General features: G+C 39.1%; 1 protein-coding gene across 4 annotated transcripts in view; it reads left to right on the top strand.

Annotated features, from left to right (window-relative positions):
- Positions 1-20,148, top strand: part of ARK2N (arkadia (RNF111) N-terminal like PKA signaling regulator 2N) — a 46,201-nt gene that overhangs the window by 16,935 nt on the left and 9,118 nt on the right. For 3 of the 4 annotated variants that reach the window (XM_068175791.1, XM_068175792.1, XM_068175793.1), the window contains exon 3: positions 18,268-18,450. In XM_068175791.1, coding sequence (XP_068031892.1) covers positions 18,268-18,450 — 183 coding nt within the window. Of the gene's footprint in view, positions 1-4,862; positions 7,137-18,267; positions 18,451-20,148 lie in introns of those variants that run through there. The other variant, XM_068175794.1, reaches the window with a different exon arrangement.

Here is a 20,148-nt window from a genome sequence, read left to right as displayed (position 1 = left end):
GAAGTAAATGTTTATTATTAGAATGTCTGGAAATGGCAAATATCCTCATAATTATTGTGTAGTAAACTTTTTATAGAAATCTAAAATTATGTTTACCGATTTAGCCAGTTAGTCTTGTAGCTTTCAGAGTTTTTGCCTTTTTATTTATAATATTTACACTTTGGGCAATTTAAGCCTAATTTAAAGCCTGTTGAAGAAGACTATTTCACTGATTTTTGGGACAGGTTCTTCCCCACCTCTCAAAAAACCCCAAAACACATAGAATAAGTCCCTCAGGTCACATTCTTTTTTTAAGTCATAAAAGGACCTCGTGACCCAGAATGGCATCACATGGTATTTTCAGGTTTCTGAGGGCCATTGTGGGGATCTTATGCATCTCCAGGATATTGTTTGTGTATTCCTGGGTTCTTCTGTATTTGCCTTTCAGTCCTGACCATGAACAAGATGCTTTTGGTGAAGGGGTCCCATCACATGAAGAGCTTGACTATTAGTGATGATTACACCAAGGCCCAGCTTTACCTGCAGTGCAAGAGTGCACAAACCATCCTGAGGGAGGGACACTAACATTCATTCTAATTTCACAGCATGTGCCATCTGCTCGATGCCACATTGCAGTTTTCCTTTAAATATAAATGGCTTTGCTTTGTGGGAAACGCCCTCCAAAGTGCGAGAGAAAAATACCCTCTGTAGAGATAAGGATGTGGTTTGTCCAAAAAAACGCATCCTGTGCTGTTGGTGGGTGAAGGAGACGTCGTGGTTGTCAGAGTTGCGGTGGAGCTGCGAGTCTGGTCGGACTCCCAGCGCTCCGTTGCAGTGGTGGGTTCCCAGACCATCTGCCATCCCTCTGCCTGGAGCTGGCAAAGGACTCAGTTCCTTTTTCTGGCCAGAAAGCCATTTTAGTGCACTTAGCAAAACACTGTGAATAGCCTCAAAACTGAGGGAGCGAATGTGTAGATAGAAAACAATACAGGGTATCAAAAAGCGTTACTGGAATTTCAGTCTGCCAGTGTTCTCTGCACACTGTGGAAAGCTGAAAGGTTTGACTTCAGTGTCAGGACATAAGCATGAAAAACTTCTACCTTTGCTTTTAAAAGAATTACCTGTACACATTGATGATGAAGAGTTTTTTACAGGCAGCATGTGTTCCCCTTAGTCTGTGTCTCGACATTCAGCTGCAGTCTTGGTTACTTACTCAGCATCACTTGTTTTCATATAATTTTCATTTTTAGCCTTCTGTTACCTGAAAAACAGCTTTGCCAATAGAGATGCTTTAAAACTTTTAGTGACAGGTAATTTGGCCCTCATGACAAAAATTACACAGACTCTTAAGATGTCAGCACAGGTAGTGTTACAGCAGGCAGTTTGCTTGTGTGTGGTCTGAAAAATTAAATTGCCACATTTCAGAATACAGTAATCTTTCACGTTGTGTCACTAAAACTCCTCCATTTAAATAATGCGATAGTTTAAATAAATATTTTCTTAAACCATCCGCATCACTGACTCTGAAATATGTTTGGCTAAATTTGTAAGGTAAAGAAAAAGTTCAGCGAAATACGTGATGATGATGATGCCATTAAGTTGCAAACAGAGCAGTCAGGTCTCTCTGCTGAACTTGAAGGTACTGTGGATTAAAATAGTGCCAGGCTTGTTTTTCTCCTCAAGGAAGACTGAAGAGTTGAGATTTTACTGGTGATACTTCAATACAAGTACTGTGAGCTGCACAGGAGCTCAGCACAGTCTAAGTCATGGAATTCTGAATACATCCTGTGGTGTTAATTTACACCTGAAAATACAGGTTCAGTCTAAACTTCAGGGGTGCTCCAGAGAACCTTTTCACTGGTGTGAGCAGTCAGAATCTTTGGCTCTTTATTTCAGGGAATGCCGTGATTTTTGGATTATTGCAGATGAGGAACAATTTTTTACCTTTTAATGACTGAGCCTCTCTTTTGGCATCTAAAATTTTGCCATTCTTCAACACCACATAAACATGGCATAGGAGTCCTGAAATAGATTCTGCTAGGCTTCCTGCTGTGGTAGGAAGTTTTTTCTTTAAGCAGTTTCACATGTGATGCTGCAAGTTAACTCTGAATGAAATTGGCATGAGAACAAGTCTGGGAATCAGTATTTATTACTGTGTAAACACTTCTCTTTTGGAAGAAGCAAGGGATTTAAAAAAATCCTATTACATACAAAAATATATTGCAATTTACCACCATTGTGGTTTCTACAACTCAGAAAAATCTGAATTGAAATGGGGAGGATTTATGTTTTAGGCTATCACAAAAACCTGTCAAAAAGTTTAAGTGTTAATGTTGAAAAAGCTGCATCTCACTTTGTTAACAAAATAACAAGGCTTTTTAAATATGCCGTAAACCCAAAGAGATGGATACAGGTTCCTTCCTCCTAAGAGCTGTGCATAGATCTTGGATAAAGCATCTGCAAGGGATAAATTCAGAATGACAATTATAGTTAATAGATAGGAAAGAGAATTAGGCTGTTAAGAATGATTTGCTGTAAAATACTAATTTGGCAGTGTCTGCAGCAGAATAACACAGAGGAAACAAGCATTGCTAGTTAGAATGAAGATGAAGCATATCTTACATTGTTATGTTGCCAGACTTACTAAATTAAATTACTTTGGATTTGGTTATTACTTAGATTGTATTTAAGAGATCCCATAAAAAGACATCATTGAGGCATTTCTTGGGTGCTGTTTTGAAGGAGGTGTCGTCTTGAAAATGAGAGAGGAATCTTTAATTCTGACCATTTTGTGACCTCAAATTTCTTGTCCTTTAAATTTGGCATAATTAAAAAACTATAGTTTAAAGTTTATAGACAGAAGAGGGACCAATTAAATAAATGCCAGCATTTTTAATACGCAAAGATGCATTTTTGGGCTTGGGGATTTTTTTTAACCCTAAAATAAAGAAAAGATTGAATAAATCTTGTTGTAGTAAGTGCACAGGAAGCATTTAAAGCATTGTTTTGCTGCTGCTGTAAATTTGAAATATTCTGTGAATGATGCCTCTTAAAATTTGTATTGCACAGCTATATATATTTCAATACATACTTTATTCAGTTTACAAAACAATTTTGTCAACTTTGACCATTCTAGTTCATTCTTAACTTCAAATACCTGAAAAGATTGTCTCACTTATCAACATCAATAGTTAAATTGCAATTAAAAATTAACATTACTTATCTATATGTCTATGGAAATCAGAAAGATTGTAAGTTAGTTCCTTGAGTTTAAGGTAAGATCCAGGCTAAAGATAAATAAACATAATCATATTGGATGTTCAGTACTAGAAGTAAATGAACAGAAGAAATACTTCTTTTATGAAGGAAAAAAAATACTGAATATACAAAAGGAGCCACGTTTTAGAAAAAAAAGGCACCATGTTACTTAATTCATTTTGGTTAAAATGCAGTTGGAGGGATGTAAATTAGTATAAAGTAAATATTTTTAGCAGAGAACCTGAATGCTGAATTTCTGGCGTGTCTGATAGGTAAACAGATGGGCAAGAAAGACTTAAAAACTACTCTTTGGAAATAAGAGAATAACCCAGGGCTTTGTTTAGCTGTTCCTGAAGGATCTGTGTATACCTCATTTAAACAGTTCCTAAAAAGAATGTAGTGTTTAAGTGATACGGTAATTTTGTGTACTCAGTGAAATCCCAATAAAGATTTAGTGCCTTGGGTTTTTATTAGTAAATATTTACTTAGGTTGTGCAATGACTTCTCTCATTCTTAGGGTATTTTCTATTATTCTTAAGCTAGAAGCTGCCACAAGTTTCACATTTAGATATTAAATTACCATCTTCTGTACCTTTGTGTAGTTTAATGTGATGCTTGTCTTGTTTTGGTATTACCTTAGGTGACATTTGTGTGTTTGGATGGCATGCACATACTGTTTACTATTCCTCAAACGGGTACAGAGCCTCATTTTCTTTGGGGTTTATTGCTTCCTAGATGATTCCTGAGTGAACTCTAGACTTTAAAATATAGTTTCAACTGTCTTTTGTTATTTATATCTAGAGTAAGGCCATGAGGATTGGCCTTCTCTTCTGGCTGCTGCAGTTCTTCCTGATAATCCCAAAGCCAGTCTCTTCCACTGTCCTTTTGATGGACAGCTGGAAGCAGTACAGTTTCCTTCCATCCATTCCCTATTTTCTGCCTTGTCTGGGACTGGCTGTAGGAACAGTGGCTCAGGGCAGGATCCTGGCTGGTGTGAGGCTGGTCAGGGCTCTATGGCATGCAGGCTGTCCCTGTGATGGAGCTGTGGATACTCTCCCCTCCTGTGTCAGCATAGCACTCACACAACCCTCTCGTGTTTTTGTGTTTTGTGTCATGTGCTCTCATTCTGTGTGCTTCCCTAAATCAGGCCAAGAGCTTTGGGCCAATTCTACCTGTGTTTAACAGCCCGTTTAGAAAAGGGTCCAAATGTGTAAGCAAAATGCACATAATTACTCAGGTTTGTCAGTTAAAAATAGCATTTTGGATTGCAGCTTAATAGAACTAAGCATGTTATTGTATAATGGTTTTGACATGTTCAGTTGAATTCAAAACAAATTGCAAGGGAACTGGAGTAATTTGGAAAAAAAAGATACCTTTGTGACAGAATTGTCTGAGACTTTGACAATAAAATCATTTTGATGCCAAAATTTCTATTGTAACCTCAGTGGATGTAAAATTTTATTATAAAATTTATACTGTTGGTTAATATATGCTAATTCCTCTCCTGTTGTTGTGTCCAGGGGGCAGAATTAGAAAAGTTGTTTTCCTCAGTTAACATGCCTTAATAAAAAATACTACGTTCTTACTTAATGATGTCTTATCAAATGGCCTCAATGTCTTTAAAGCTGGCTTCAGTCGTGCTGGGGGATCTGGAAGAGCGACCAGGGAAATTCCAGGATTGCTTGACAGGGGCACCATGTGGGATAGGAACTGCATAGGCAGTGTCCTGGAAGAGGCCATGAACTGCTTTGCCGAGATGCAGAGGCAGACAGAGGAAAAATTTCGCATGTGGATAGAAAAGCTAACCCATCTTGACACGGACGAAGAAAGCAAGCAACAACTGGAGCCCAGGGAACCTAAAATCCAACTAGTTGGCCAAAGAATCCCCCCTACCACACAGTCAGGGCCTTTCGTGCAGATGCCTGATGGCCAAGTACTTCCTCAGCAGCCGTTTAATTCGTACGTGGGCTATCAAAATGCCGATGCCGCGCTAGAGTTTCCAGTGACTTTTAATAACAGTTTTCCACCTGTCTTTCCAGAGAATGGGAATATGGCAGAGCCTGATCTGAATCAATCATAAACTTAAAAAAAAAAAAAAAAAAAAAATTAAAAAAAATCTGATCTTTGCAATCTTGATGTTATTTTGGATTCTGCTAAAAACGAGGTTTGCTTTTCGCTTTATATGTGTTTATTTTGTTTTCTCATTTGGGTTTTATTACCATGATATTGTTTGTTTTTCTTAATTTATAGCGAATATATGTAGTTAAAAAAAATCACAGTATACCCACCTGCATGTGCCAGTACACACATATAAACAAACACCTTTAAAGGTGTATGGGGCGAGCCACCCTAAGCTTTTGTCGCCAAACTGGGGAAACTATAACTTAGAATCCTTGTCTAGATACTCTAAAAGCAGTAGGACTGTGTTTGCTACAATAGGAGCATTCAGGGTATTCATCCAGATGCCCTTTCTGCATGTTAAAACATTTATATAAGGAAATAAGTTTTATATCTAAAGAGATAACGCACCCTAGAGATCCATACTAGATACAGACCCATCACATTTCCTTAACTCTGTTTGCTCACAGGTTTTGCAGCTTGACCCTGCCACACATTAGCTTCTTCATTTTTAGGCAGAACTAATAAATAAGCTTACCTTAAAACTTTAGCTGTCTATAACAAGCGTGCACAGCAGATTTAATTCCTTTTTGTCTCCCGTTCAGCAGTTCATTCCCTGTCCAGGGTTTTTATCAGTGTCACTGCTGTGTTGCTCATGGTGTATTTATGGAGGCGGCCCCCTTACCCTGTGTGCACACACAGGCACATGCGCACACATCTCTGTTTGCTCAGTTTGGGTGCAGGTCATCTCCACCAATTCCAGGTGCCTGCTCTGCTCTTCCCTGGGTCTCAGTGGGAAGAGGTAAGCCTCACCAAGGGTGCCTCCAGGCAGTGTCTTTCCCTCCCATGGGCTGTCCCTAACCTGGCTTATCAGTGGTCCCTAAGAGATAAATTTAGGGTGAGATGAGTCACCCCAACCTGTGCACACAGAGCGGCTGCTTCCTCCTGTAAATGCAGCCCAGCCACATCCTTCACACTGGAATAAAAACAATCCTCTCTGCCCTCAGATAAGCAGCCATCAGGGGATGAGTTGAGCCTTGGCACAGGAATTTAAAAGAAGGCTTGATAAGTGAACACCGTGGTGGTCTGATAGCTGCTGGCCTGGGTCAGGCTGGACCATGCGTGAACGCCACTGAAATAATTCTTTACTTGTGATGGGGAATGCCACAGCATCAGGTTCATTTAAGTGAGGCAAGAATTTGCTGTTTTGTGGGTTCTTTTTTTGTACTGATAGTTATCCTGAATAGGCAGGCTTGAAACTGTAATGTTTAAAGTAGGATTAATTTAAACTATATATTAGAAATATTTAATTCTTACTATTATTGCTACACGCAGGGATTTTTTGGTCACCTCTCCAATAAGGCCTTCCTTAATGTGAAGTAACTTCTCTGTAGCTACCAAAAAATGTATATTTTTAATCAGGTAGAACTTGATAGAAGTTTCTAATGAAAATGAATTCAAAATTTTTACAATGGAAAATGAAAGCCTGCAGTTTAAGTAAAGAAAACACCTAGGTCTCCTTTAGCTCAGTTACTCTGCTTTTTCAACCACTGTCATTTTTTCCCTAATTATTTTAGTTTACTTTCTTTTCCTCCTGTTGGGAGTGACCACAGTATCTTCTGTATGTCAGGCTTTTTTTACCCTCCCTGAAGTCAGTGGGAGTTTTTCCATCAATTTATGTGACAGTTTGGATCAAACCTGTAACAGGAACTCAAGAAATACTTTTTGTTATCGGTATAAATTGGTGTTTTAACATTATTCTTGTCCTAGACTGACTTTTTTTTAAGTATATGATGCCTTCACTGAAAAAAAAATAGGTTAGAGACCTGTGTTATTTTCAGAGTATCTCTTTGAAAGACTATGCAGGAGATAATTTTTAAGTACTGGGATAAAGTCTTTTCAGATCACCTTCATGCATAATTTTGATACAAAGATTTTGATACGAACTTGTTAGAAAACTCCCTTGTCTGAAATTGTGTGTATTTCAGGTAAAAGTTAAACACGTTGTTCTATGTTTGATTGCAATTTAAAAGCTTATCCTCATCTGTTTAAAAAGATCTTTCAGGGAAGAGTATTTGCTGATAAAACAACCCCCACCAAAATGGATCCTTCTGGTGTTCATAGATTATATATATATTTTATATAAATATAAATATATATATATATATAAAATATATATATAAATCTCTTTATGATGATAATAAGAGCAGAATATTCTAAAGCATGACAGCTTTATAAATCTTCCCATGCATGCAGAAGCAGCTTTTTGCAGTGACTGGTTTATTTTAATGTGTATGTCTGTAAGCATGCCCATAGTCTTTTTTGTAAAATAGTATGAATGGAACAATTAATATTTCAGAACAAATTGTGTAAGGAGTTCAGTTGAACTTATTTATGTCTCAGACTGAAGCACCTTTACTTATGTATCTCATAAATGGAAAATAACTTAATTACATATGTAGCCAGTGAAATTTCTGCAAATTTTCAATGTATTGGTCAGGTAGTCCTTAAAAAGAAAAAAAAATTGAAATAATTCAGTGTGTGAATAGATAAAGTTTTGTGTTTGGTTACTGGAGGCAAAAATTTAAACTTTTTTTTTCCATAACTGCTATTTTCAATGCAAACAGCTGTGATCATAAACGAATAAGCAGAGGATGACAGAAGTCGAGCATACAAACTTTAAAGCTGTACTCTTTCTAGGATAAAATTATCTCAAGGCTTCCAGAAGACTGAGGGAATAGTTCCTATTAGATATAATTTTAACTTAATTTCCTCACAAAAGCTCCCTAGTTGAGGGCTAAAAACACTTGTGCAAGATCAGTGGCTGTAAATTGCTTTGTAAATGGCAAATAATGTTTCATTTCCTCACTCTTTCCACGTGGGTCAAAACCAGAGCCAAATCTTCAGCTTTGTCACAAACCTCTCCTCTGAATATTGTGCGCTGATGTGCACAGCTGGGTACAGCTCCATGAGCTGGTTTTCCATGTGGGGAAGTGTGTTTGCCCTGAATCCAAGAGGGGAACCCCACCTTTCTGTTATTCGGGTGTAGCATAGCCTGCCGGATGAAGGATTTGCCTGTAAACAGGAGAATTTCTCTTCTTGCTCTGTGGTCTGAATCCGGGAGGTGCAGAGCCCTGAAGGAACCAATCTCCAGATACCAATACTAGTGATGAGTCTGTGTTTTAACTGTGTGTGACAGTCTTTGGCATCTCTTTGAGAAAACAGGTTGCCAGCACGTAGTTTCAGGTTTTATTTTTTTTTTTGCCTCCTAGGAATATTTTCACTATATTTTTACGGCATGGCTGCAGTTGAATTTGTCATTGTCGTGGTTTGACGTGGAAGTGATTTTTTTTTTTTTCAGGAAGTTGGGTCAAACCAATCAGTGGTCAAGTTTGGATATTGGCACCTGAAGTGACCACTGAAGATAGGGATACGCCTCTGAGAACACAGGGGGCTAAAAGCAGGAATTCCCAAGAGCTCGCTCTCTTTGGTTCCGGTCAAGGTGCTGTGCAGACCTCCCCTGCCCAGCCATGGGGCTGGGTGGGAGAGGGGGAGCCATGTGGCCTGGTTGAAGTGAGCCGAGGGGTAGAAGGACTGGAACCGAGCCAGCTCCTGTGGATGGAAGGGTGGAGAGAAGCGGAGATGTCTTTGTCATTCCCCCCCCAGAGGGAAGAGACAGAGAGTCCGGACGGCACCTGAAACTTTGCCGGTGCGGAGGAGAAGGAAGGGGGGGGGAAGGCGCCCAGCCTTGGCCTTGAGTATCGGCTGCTGGGCAGGGATATCAGCCATCCAGGGAGTCTGAGCTTTTAACCCTTTCCTGAGAAATGAAGGCTTTGTAAAATATTGCTCCTCCTTGATTTAAAGTAGAAGAGAGACAGTCTGGGATCTGAGATGATGGAAGAAGAAATTCTCGAGTTGGAAGGAGATGATGGAGTGGCTTGTGGCTGGACTTTTCTTGTTAGCCATAGACTGAACCAAATTCTCCTAACAGAAGCTGCACTTAGGGTGGTGCGTTGGTGTGCCAGGAGACCTGTTTCAGTGATTACCAGCAGAGGAGTAGAGGGAAAGTGTGGAGAAGCCCTCTATCTTCAAGGAAGAAGAAGAGGAGCAGAAGACCTCTATTCTTGGACCCTCAGCCCCAGGGGAAAATGGGGGGGACTGTAGTCCCAAAATGAGAAACTGAACTGTTGTCTCTTTTGGTCCATGGCAAAGCATCCTTAAAGGAGCCCTATGAGCAGTCTGTCCATGCACGGTGGTGAGAGCACTGTGACATGGAAGGAGAGTGTCACCATGGCAAATTTTCTTCGGGCGATTGCCATGTGTGACATGGAAACACAAGGGTGGCAGTTGTGTTTCCTGGGGAGTCTGTGGCACAGGAGAGACTCCTGTCTCCCTTGAAGGATTGAGTATTTGAATATCTGAAGGGTGGCAACTTGATCAAGATCCTGGGTGGTGTCTCACTGTTGAGTTTGTTTAGGAATTAGGTGAGAGGAGGAGGGGTGTTTTAGAAAGTCTTCATCCAGGATTTAGTGTTTGTAGTTTTTATAGTAGTAGTAGTTTAATAAAGTTCTTTCCTTAGTTACTAAGTTTGGGCCTGCTCTGCTCTGTTCCTGATCACATCTCACAGCAATTATTTTAAAAAGTATATTTTCATGAAGGCGCTGGCATCGTGCCAGTGTCAAACCATGACAGTCATGATTTCCATTATAAGCTCTTATTTTCAAAGGGCTTCAACTAGAAACCCTCAGGGAGTTAAAATTTCTACAAATGAAATTTTAACATAAATTTTTACCTTACCCATTCTGTGTCTCATGGAAACAGTCTGACTTATCTAAGACTACTTTAGGACTATTGGAAGAAAGCTCATCTACTTTTCAACACTGAGTTACATTTTGAATGTATGTTTATGCTCACATCTCATCAAAGTACTTCCAAACCACCACATTTAGTAAGTAGGGGAGAAATCAATAGGAGTTTTGCACAGACATGGAGAACCACAGGTAATTCAGAGTTTCCCTAATTGCCCCAGGATTTATACTTCAGAATGGTGTAAAGAAACATTTTAGTTCCTTTAAGGAATTTTACTTATGGTTTGAAAAGGTCAGATGCATTGAGTCAGGTGAGCTGGTGTAGACTGTTGTAATTCCAGGGATGGTGGTGTCAGTTTAAGCCTAACTGTCCTGTTCACAGAATCTTGGAATTGTGTTGGAAGGGCTTTAAAGATCATCCAGTCCCACCTCTTGCCATGGGCAGGGACACCTCCCACTATCCCAGGTTACTCCAAGCCCCATCCAGTCTGGCCTTGGACACTTCCAGGGATGGGGCAGCTACAGCTCCTCTGGTTCAGGCTCCTATATTATCACTTTAAATATTGAATTATGTGTTTTTAGTATGGCAGCTGTTCCAGCCTGGGAGCAGTGGAGCACCTGTACAACCCCGGAACTGGAATTTAGCAGCAAGTGAAGCACAGTCATTTGGTTTAATGTTTTTTGAGCAAGTGCAAAAGAAGTAAGCCTTTGTGTAAAGGCTCAGTTTAAATTTCACTAAAAGTCAAAGTGACATTGCAGTAAAAGGATTTCCTTCTAGGATCAGTCCCTTTGTAGGAGTTCCTGGAAGTCCAAGGGCTTCAGTGTGCAGTGTTTTTGCAGGCTTGCCTGCAGGTCTTCCCAAGGCATTCAATCTCCTTTCAGTGGGGTTTGGTAAGGAAGGTCTTTAGAAGTAAATATCTGAATGGTCAGGTTTTATTTAGAAAAAAAAATTATCATACAACATAAACTCAAGGCAATGAAACTTTTTTCAGATTTTCTATTGCAAAAATAACAGTGCAGGGAAAAAAATACTCAAAATGTAAAACTTTCAGTGTCATTTTTAACAGTACTAGGACAAAAAAAATTCAGGCAGAAATGCACATCTATTTTTTTAAGGTCAGTGTCTTTTAGTGTTTGTGCAGGATTGTTGGGTTATTTTATCTGAGCTGCTAGGGTAAAGACTGAAAAATCAATCTTAACTTCAATGAAACGGGATTATATTTGGCAGTTATGTTACAAAGTAGAACATATTTATTATCAAGTGTTTTCTCTTTTAATGTATTTTGTCTCTTTCTGTATCTACATACTGTATGTGGATAAATTTATAAATAATATTTCAAGGGCATTAAGAAATTAAACTTTAGCCCCATTGATAATAGTAGAAATTTTCTACTGGTTTTAATGGGGCTGGCATTTAATCTCATTAAAAATTGAACTTACTCTGCAGTTTTTTGTCCAGAGACACCTCCAGCTGACCTTGAGGGGAGCCTTTGCCTGATGGGGGTGTGTAATTCAGGCCAGTTGAGTAAAAGTTTTAAAAATAATGGGGGTCTGCACTGTGACCACTGCAGGTACATGTGTTGGAACAAATGCACTGTGTGATTTGTACTGTAGAAGCCAAAATAATTAGGCTGATTGATAGAGATGGACAGTACCTTGCAAAAGATGAAGCCAGAAGTTGGTGTTTCTCACAAATTTCATTAGTCTCTTGGTGTTAGGTCAGCAAAATGAAGGCACATGGAAAAATAGGCTTATTAAGATAGCAGGGATTTCAAGTGCAGAGCGATGGAGCAGGGGATTGGTCTGGACCATCAGAGGCTCTGTCAGTCCTTCCATGGAAAGGTACAGTTTGTGCTGAGGAAAATGTGATATATTCTGCAGGGTGCATGTTATCTGCCGTTTCCTAATGGAAGTTCTGTGGAACACAGGGAATTATTTACTTTTTTTAACTACCATGGCTATTGTAAGGATGTGATGGTTTCCAAAACCCCCCTGAGACACTTCTCCAAGTAAAACTGGGGAAGAGATCTGGTTGATATACCTGCTACCAAAATTATTGCATTGTTAGGCAGCATCACAGAAAATAACTCCTGTAATGAGATACAAAGTGAATTCCACTTCCCAGCATTCTCAAGCCATAGCCATATTCCATGTGCCTTTGCTTAATGCACAATGAAAAATGCTTTGTTATCATCATTCATAATTTGTTAATTTAAATCAAGATATTTTCCATCTAGTCATCAAAAAACCTGAAAGTATGAATGTTGTTCATCAAGACTTGAATTTTTGGGATTTCTTTTCTTGTGATATATTAAAAAGTATCCAGTCTGAGAACAGATAATAATTTGATCATGTTTTGATTTTATTTTATTATTATGGTTAAAAGAAACACCAAACAGAAAAGCTTTACTGTGTGAAACAAAGGAAAATGTCAGGAAAGTGGATTCACTGATAAAGTTCACTTTATGATTTTAGAGAGAATGTTGTTACACTGCTATTATTTTTTATTGTATTTACAATGTATTACTTGCTTAACCCTGTAAATTTTGAAATGTAACTACTGTAGCCTGGAATAAATAAATAAATCTAAATAGCAATGAAGTGTTTTATGTTACTAAACAATACAAAAAAGCACAAGTCTCCAGCCCTCACTCCCCTTTGGGAATTGTTTGAGGGTTCAGGTAGTTTGTGCCATTTGAGCTGCACATACTTTTAAAATGGCAGGTCTGGGTCATGTTTTAATTAATACCAGGTTTCTGTTGCTTATCTGAAACAAAAAGGCTGTCACTTCATCCTGTAGTTTTGTGTATCAGTACATTATTTCGATTGTGGTCATCTGACCTTAAAATTTTTATAGGTAATAAAGTTCATTTTATGTTTTGTGTAATCTGGAAGCAAATGGATTTATCTCTTAAATTTAAGCATCCCATGTAAATGAGGACGTTCTTAAGTCTTTCATTATTTAAAAATGTCTCAGTATACTCATTTGTTCCATAGAAATAAATTCAGTTAGAGTAGTGAGGCTGAGACCATCTGTGCCCACATTCACAGCCAAGAGGTGGAAGGTGGAGGTGAGGCTGGCAGAGGCTGTCTCCCGGCGCTCTGTGTGTAGCCTAATTTTTAGTGCTTGCACCTTTCCCAAAAGCATTCCTAAGCACTGCTTCTAAACTCCTCAAACATTCAGCAGTTAAAAATAGCCCAGTAATTGGAGGGGAATGTTGTTTTCAGCCAGGCTGAGCTCCTCTGCTCCTTAGCCTTGAGCAAGCTGCAGGCTGCTGCCTGCCTCAGTTTCCCTGGTGGACAAAGGAGGTTAATAAGCACCTCGGAGTTCTCCAGGATACACTAATGGAGAGCTTTTTGTAGGAACAAAGTGCTGTAATTATTGTTGCTTTTATTACGGTACTGGTCTGTGTGTCTTAAAACTCAGGGTGATGGTCACACTTAAATATGGCTCTGTGTCTGTTCCTTGCAGACAGGAAAGATGGCTCCAGAGGACAGCTCAGACCACCAAAATGAGGCTTTAATTTTGGATTTTTTTTGATCGGGATAGTCCTCTGGAGATTTCAGTCTTTTTCCCTCTACTTGTAGAGGATACATAGCAAATTTTAAATCCCATCCCTGAGGCTAGAATTCATCTTGTGGAGGTTGAGCACTGTAAAAGTGAGGTGCCTGGGCTAAGGTGGTGCCTAAACTTTTCCTGTTTGCTGGGGAAGGAGGGAAGATGGTGTTCTTGATGCTGCAAGCTGCAATTTCCAGGCTGAGCTTATCTGACTCTGAATGGTTTGGGTTGAAAGAGACCTTAAGGCTCATCTCATTCCATCCCCTGCCACGGGCAGGGACACCTCCCACTAGCCCAGGTTGCTCCAAGCCCCATCCAGCCTGGCCTGGGACACTTCCTTCCAGGGATGCAGGGACAGCCACAGCTGCTCTGGGCACCCTGTGCCAGGGCCTGCCCACCCTCCCAGCCAGCAATTCCTGGTTCCCAATATCCCATCTGTGCCTGCCCTCTGGCAGTGGCAGCCACTGCCTGTGTGCTGTCCCTGCATGCCTTGTCCCCAGTCCCTCTGCAGCTCTCCTGGAGCCCCTTGAGGCCCTGGCAGGGGCTCTGAGCTCTCCCTGGAGTCCAAACACCCACAGCTCTCAGCCTGTCTCCACAAACTTCAAGGACTTAATTCCCCACTCAGGTCCTGCCAGCTAATATCTTGTGTTTCCTTTGCAATGATAAACAGCCTGTGCAGTGCGAAGGGACAGTGCTTCTTATGGAATGGCTGAAATTTTACGGTTCAGTTTCCCTTTTTGCTTGTGCTGCCATTAAAATGGAGTAAGGGATAATAGGAGTGTGGATCTTACAGCATGGGTTAGACTGCTGAGTGTTGAGATGCATCTCTAAGAAAAGCAAGGGAGCAGGTAGCAGATGAGAAGTGATATAGTTTTCTGTGTTGCAAGTTTAAAATGAGAATTGGTATGTGTAGACCTGGATTTCTGTGCATGTGACTTCTGATTCAGTTGTTCAGAGAGGAATTAGTTGTGATGAGCTGTGTAAATTAAGGGAGAGTTGGACACTTGGAAATGCTGTCCCCGTGATGACCTCTGCCTCTGAATTCTTTGGGGAAGAGAAAAAGAAAGCAAGCTTTCCCTCCCCTCTTATAGCATTAAATGTCAACAGCTGTATTTTGCTGCTGGTACTTATTAATTTTCAGCCTTTCCTTTTTCAAGCATTTATTGCTTTAGAAATGAATTAATGCTTGTCACCAGGGAAATGTACTTCTTCCAGCTACCTTGGGTTCTCAAAAGATGTAATTTTTCTAAAGTAGATAGTTTAAATTACTGACCAGGGAATCTCCTGACTGTTCTACATTAAGTCTTGGTTTCAGCATGGTTTGTCTTGATGTCTGTTTTTTAATCTTTTGAAATCCTGTTAGGGTCAGTAATTACGTGTAGTGTCTCTATTACAAAGAAAAGATTATGAATTACACCTATGGTTTTAGTTAATACTTTTTACTTTTTCAACCTGAAAGCATTTTTTCACTTTATTTCCCAGCTGAAGCCAATTGTGTTTATTTCTTGGTACCATACATTCACTTTGCATCACATCACTGGATGATCATGTACTTGGCTAGGGAAGTATTATTTATTTCCAGATTTAACCAATCCTGTCCCTTCCATGCAGCACTGAAAAGGAAACAGCTTTTGGGAACAGAGGGTTTTTATAAGATTTTTTTTATATGCCTTCACAGCTACTTCCATCCAGTTGTTGTTGCCTGCAACTTCTTCATTGTTTGGTTGTGTGTGGTTTTTGTTGACTTTTTTTTTTTAACACACATGAGTGTTTATGCTTACTTATTTTTTTGTAAATATGGGGAATCTGAGGATTTGTTGCAGTTTGGTGGCCATTATGTCAGTCATTGGTGATAGGTGTGGATAAACCTGGTGTTGGGGGCCTTTCCAAATTTCCAGATCTGATCCTGAAAGGCAAGGCTGAGAAATGCAAAAATAGATCTCTGCTGTGATTGCTTTGTAAATAGGCAGCTTGTTTGGGGTTCTTTTTTCCAGATTGTTAAATTGGTGGCTATTACCCTGACAAATATAATTACAGTGTGTAAATTATATTGAAAATATTTTTGTCTGTTTGATGTATACTGAATTTAAGCTAAGTTATAAGGTGTGCTCTTTGGAAGTGTGGAAGATACAAGAGTGGAGCTACAGATAACAAGTTTATGCTTGTATTTCCTACTGATGAAGACTTTCACACAAGTTATTTCTATGGGTAGGTGATGAGAATATCACTCTGCATGTATATACATTTATAATACATTTTTGCATGATTATACATGTAGGAGTGGTACAATTTTGACTTGAGACTATTGGTGCCTTTTGTCCAAATACAATTTTATTGTCGTGTAGACATGCCTATCTAAAAATCAAATTTTGCTTCTGCTTTTGGAGGTCTGAGTCAGAAGCGAGAGAAACAAAGGCCTGAAGGAACAGTCCCAAGCTCCTGAAATCTTAGATAACCTGTTGAAAAAATGGTCAAATAGTCAATATTGTACTTGACCCTCGTATCTTCTGCACTCGACTGTTTATTTTTACAGCTCACATTATATATGTTCACGCTGAACCCTGATGATAAGACTGAAAGAAAACATGCTTCCCATGGTTCAGTCCAGCCCTAACTTCTGCATGTAATTTAATCATCAGCTGTCACAAATAATTAACTGAACATCAGCCAGCTTAATTCTGAACTTGGTATTCCATTATTTTGTAACTGCCTTTTAAAAAGACAAAGATTGCCTTCCAGTTAATTTTCAGGAATTCTGTTCCAGTCATAATCATCAGCGTTTCATGTTGCGCACAGTTTGGTCTTTAATACATTGGCATTTAACTACTCATTTATTTTTGTTGGGTCTGTTTTAAGTTTGTAATGTAACATTGCTTCATGGAATTGTTGTTTTGGAGGCAGGTCTGAGCTGAAATATTTTGCAAATTTCTTCATTCCTTGTTGCAAAACTGATCTTTAGTACGACTTAAGCAAAATGTCACTCTCTGATGGACTGTGTTGCTAATCACAAAGTAGGGGTTTCTGAAAACAGTCAGTTGAATTTTATTTCAGGCACCAAGTTACTAAAAAACACCCCCTCCAAAAAAGCCCTTAGGACCAAAATCTGCTCTAAAAACCTCAGAAGAGCAGCATTTCAGAGAACTAAATTTTAAACTTCTAGTTCATCACGTTCTTTCTGCCTTCAACAGCCACTCAAAACTCCGAAAAGAAATCAGTTTTTCCTAAAGCTTTTCATTTTATTCTTTATCACTTTAAAATATTTCATTAGTCATTTTGTAACTCTGAAAGTCCTGTCTTCCTGAACACATTCTTAGTTTATGATTATTTTATATTATCCCATACAAGTTGTACCCTTCATATGTGACACCCATAACAAAAGGTACTGCAGATGCTCAGCTGCAGAACTCCAAGAACCTCCTTGGAGTTAAAGAATTGCAAAAATGCTGAGCTTTGGCCCAGCCTGTGTTTGTGTCTCATGCTCATTTGTGTGGATGAAGCCTTGGTCCAAAGAAAGTTTTGATCCTCTCATTTGGGGAGGGGGGAGCTCCAACCAGTTTCATCCATGCTGAGTCAGTGAGCTGCAGATGGGGCAAGGCATTTGAGCTAAAATACTCACATCCTCTCAGAATTGCATTATTTATCCATTCTCTCTGCTTCCACATCAATCTTTGTCTTGAATTTGCCTGGTTTTTTCCTAAGCCTTTTCTGTTTCTAGCATGCTTTCCAGTTATAAGTTATTTTCATTCATCACAAAGAATTTAGTTGGTCCTAACAAAACAGTTCAAAAATAGCTTTTTGTAATTCCTCAAGGACAGATTTCAGAATCACGTAAGCAGTTTTATCTCCCTCTTTCCTCCTTCTTTATGGTGGCCAAAAATTCATATGACAGTCATGTTGAATGAAAAGCATATTTATCACTGCACAATATAATTTTCTTTCTTGTTATTCTTGATCTTAATAAAAACCCCAACAAACACCACCAAAAAACATTGCAATTTTGAAAAATCCCCCTGCTCTTGACAGGTGAATGTTATGAAAGGAAAGTTGCCTAATGTTAAATTCATCGTCATTCGATCAGTTTTATGAAAAAGTTAGTTTTATTCAATCAACCCTATAATAATGTAAGCTGTTGCTTGACTTCTGTAAAATTCTCTAGATAAATATCTTGTCTGCCCAATTTAATGTCCTGTATTTTTTTTTTATTTTAAACTGGAGGTTTTATCCTTTAAAGATTGTAAATGTAACATTGTCAGATATGGAGATGTTTATGTGTTAATGTAAAAGACAGTACACAAATAACTGATACTCTGATAAATGTGTGTTTCTGACACTTGTGTTTTCTGTGTATGCAAAGGTCAAAATGTCTCTGTAATCTCAGGCTATGTTGATTAACTGAAGTTTAACAATTCATACAATTTACCACTATGTAACTTTAAGAGCTTAATGTAGGATGTTGCATTAATCCTTAAACAAATTATTTGTACTTTTTGAGGTGTCTTTCAGTCTGTGCTGGTTTCTAACCCATGTTGCTTTTCTCCCCTGCAGATGGACCCCCTGTTGTGGCTCATTATGATATATCAGACACAAACTCAGACCCAGAAGTGGTAAATGTGGACATTCTGTTGACGGCTGCAGTAGTTCAAGGGAACGATAATTCTTTAGGCAATCAAGACTCAGGATCTGCCCGGAAAACCAGAGAGCCGCTGAATGAAATGAGTGCTGATACAGGTTTGTTTAAATTCTCTGACATTTGTGCTGGCCTTGTTGTTGGTGGGTCTCCCTTTCTTGCTTTCAGTACTTTTATAGTTTATACAGCTGTAAAAGCTCCCTATGTGGATTTTGTGAGAGAACAAGACAAGTGCTTATTAAAAAGGTCTGACATTTACCCCAAAATACAAATGATAAAAATTGACAAATATTCCTGCAATAATTTTTGACACTAATTTTCTTATCTACTTTTCTTCTTTTCCTTCTCATTACCATAGGGAACTTAGATCTGAGGTTTTGTTGGTGGGTTCTTTATAAATGAAAGTGACCTAATCTTGTTACTGAATGATTGATTATGACAACCCATGCCACCAGCTAGTCAACTGGTCCTAATCTCATTTTCAGTACTGGGATTGCCTGTGTATGTCTTTTTTTTTTTTTTTTTTGTCTCTTTATATCTCTTTAATTCTTCCCGTATTCCACCTGTATTTCCAATACCCCTTAGAAAACTGGACAGTGTTTTGGATGTTAGCAGGGATCATTTTCGCTCAGCTTCATCCTACAATCCCATGCTTTTATGCCAATGTTTTACTTCCTTTCCACTCCTTTTCTTAACTCCCATGTTAGGATTTCAGGCTGCATTAGCCATATAGGTCTTGCCTGGTGGAGCACAACAGGTTTGTGATTCGTGCTGTTTCCCTAAGGTCTCCTGCCACAGGGCACCCACATGGGGAGTGTTGTGGTGGCTCTGAGCTGCTTTTCACTGTCTCTAAGGCTTAAAGAAACACAATTTGGTGTTTCTTTAATCTTTGTAAATCTCTTTGTAAAGAGATGCTCCATTACTATAGCGTCTACAAGTCCACGATTTGAGTGTGAGAATCTCTGTGCATTATTTTCTCTGTGGTCCATGGCTGGATGTTGCTCCAGCCTTTTTGAAGCTTGCCTTTGTGTTCCAAGCTCACTGGTATTTTTTGCAGGACAGAAGCTGACTGATACCTATTTGACCCCTAGTCCTTTATTAGGGGATTTATTAAACAATTAGAACAGCTGAAATCACCTGTATTACATAGCACTAGTGGATAAGTACACCAAATGAATGTAAGGAAATAAAAAGTAATTTTCTTACCAAGCTTTCTTCCACTTTTCTCTTAAAATGCTGCAGTGCAGGTACAAATTTTTTTTCCTTCCTCCACATATATCCAAGGGGACTTGCAGGTAAAAGAAAACTGGAAACATCAAGAGACTTCTTCATCCCTAGAAATGTTCATATGGATTTGGTCCTGGTGCTATGGCCATGTCAGCAGCTGAAAGGATGAGTCTCTGTTTGCTCATGCATACACCTTTCCCTGCAGCCTCAGTACACATCTGACTGCACCTTTGCCAGTGCTGGCCTTTTCCTACCAGGTCTGGGGTTGCACATTGGGAAATCAGAATTTTCAAATCTTGCGTCTGGTTCACGAGTGTAATCTCCAGCCAGCATCTTGTTTAGCAGACTTAAAAGAATGTGTTCCCATGGGAAAAGAGCAACATAAGCAGCTCTATCAAAGTGAAAAATCTTTTTACACTATCACATCTTTGTGCATGGGCAAATATTTGGGGCTCTTTTGCAAGCCCTGGTGGTGTAGGGCAGACAAAACATCACTTTGGGCGGCATCCTAATGTTCGTGCAAAGAAATTAACAGCGTGGGCATGTTATTAGGCATGAAATTTGTATGGCCA

Source organism: Anomalospiza imberbis, chromosome Z, assembly GCF_031753505.1.
Source record: "Anomalospiza imberbis isolate Cuckoo-Finch-1a 21T00152 chromosome Z, ASM3175350v1, whole genome shotgun sequence".
In the NCBI taxonomy this organism is placed as follows: Eukaryota; Metazoa; Chordata; class Aves; order Passeriformes; family Viduidae; genus Anomalospiza; species Anomalospiza imberbis.
The sequence above is the reverse complement of the archived record's forward strand: the minus strand, read 5'-3'. Positions and strand labels throughout refer to the sequence as shown.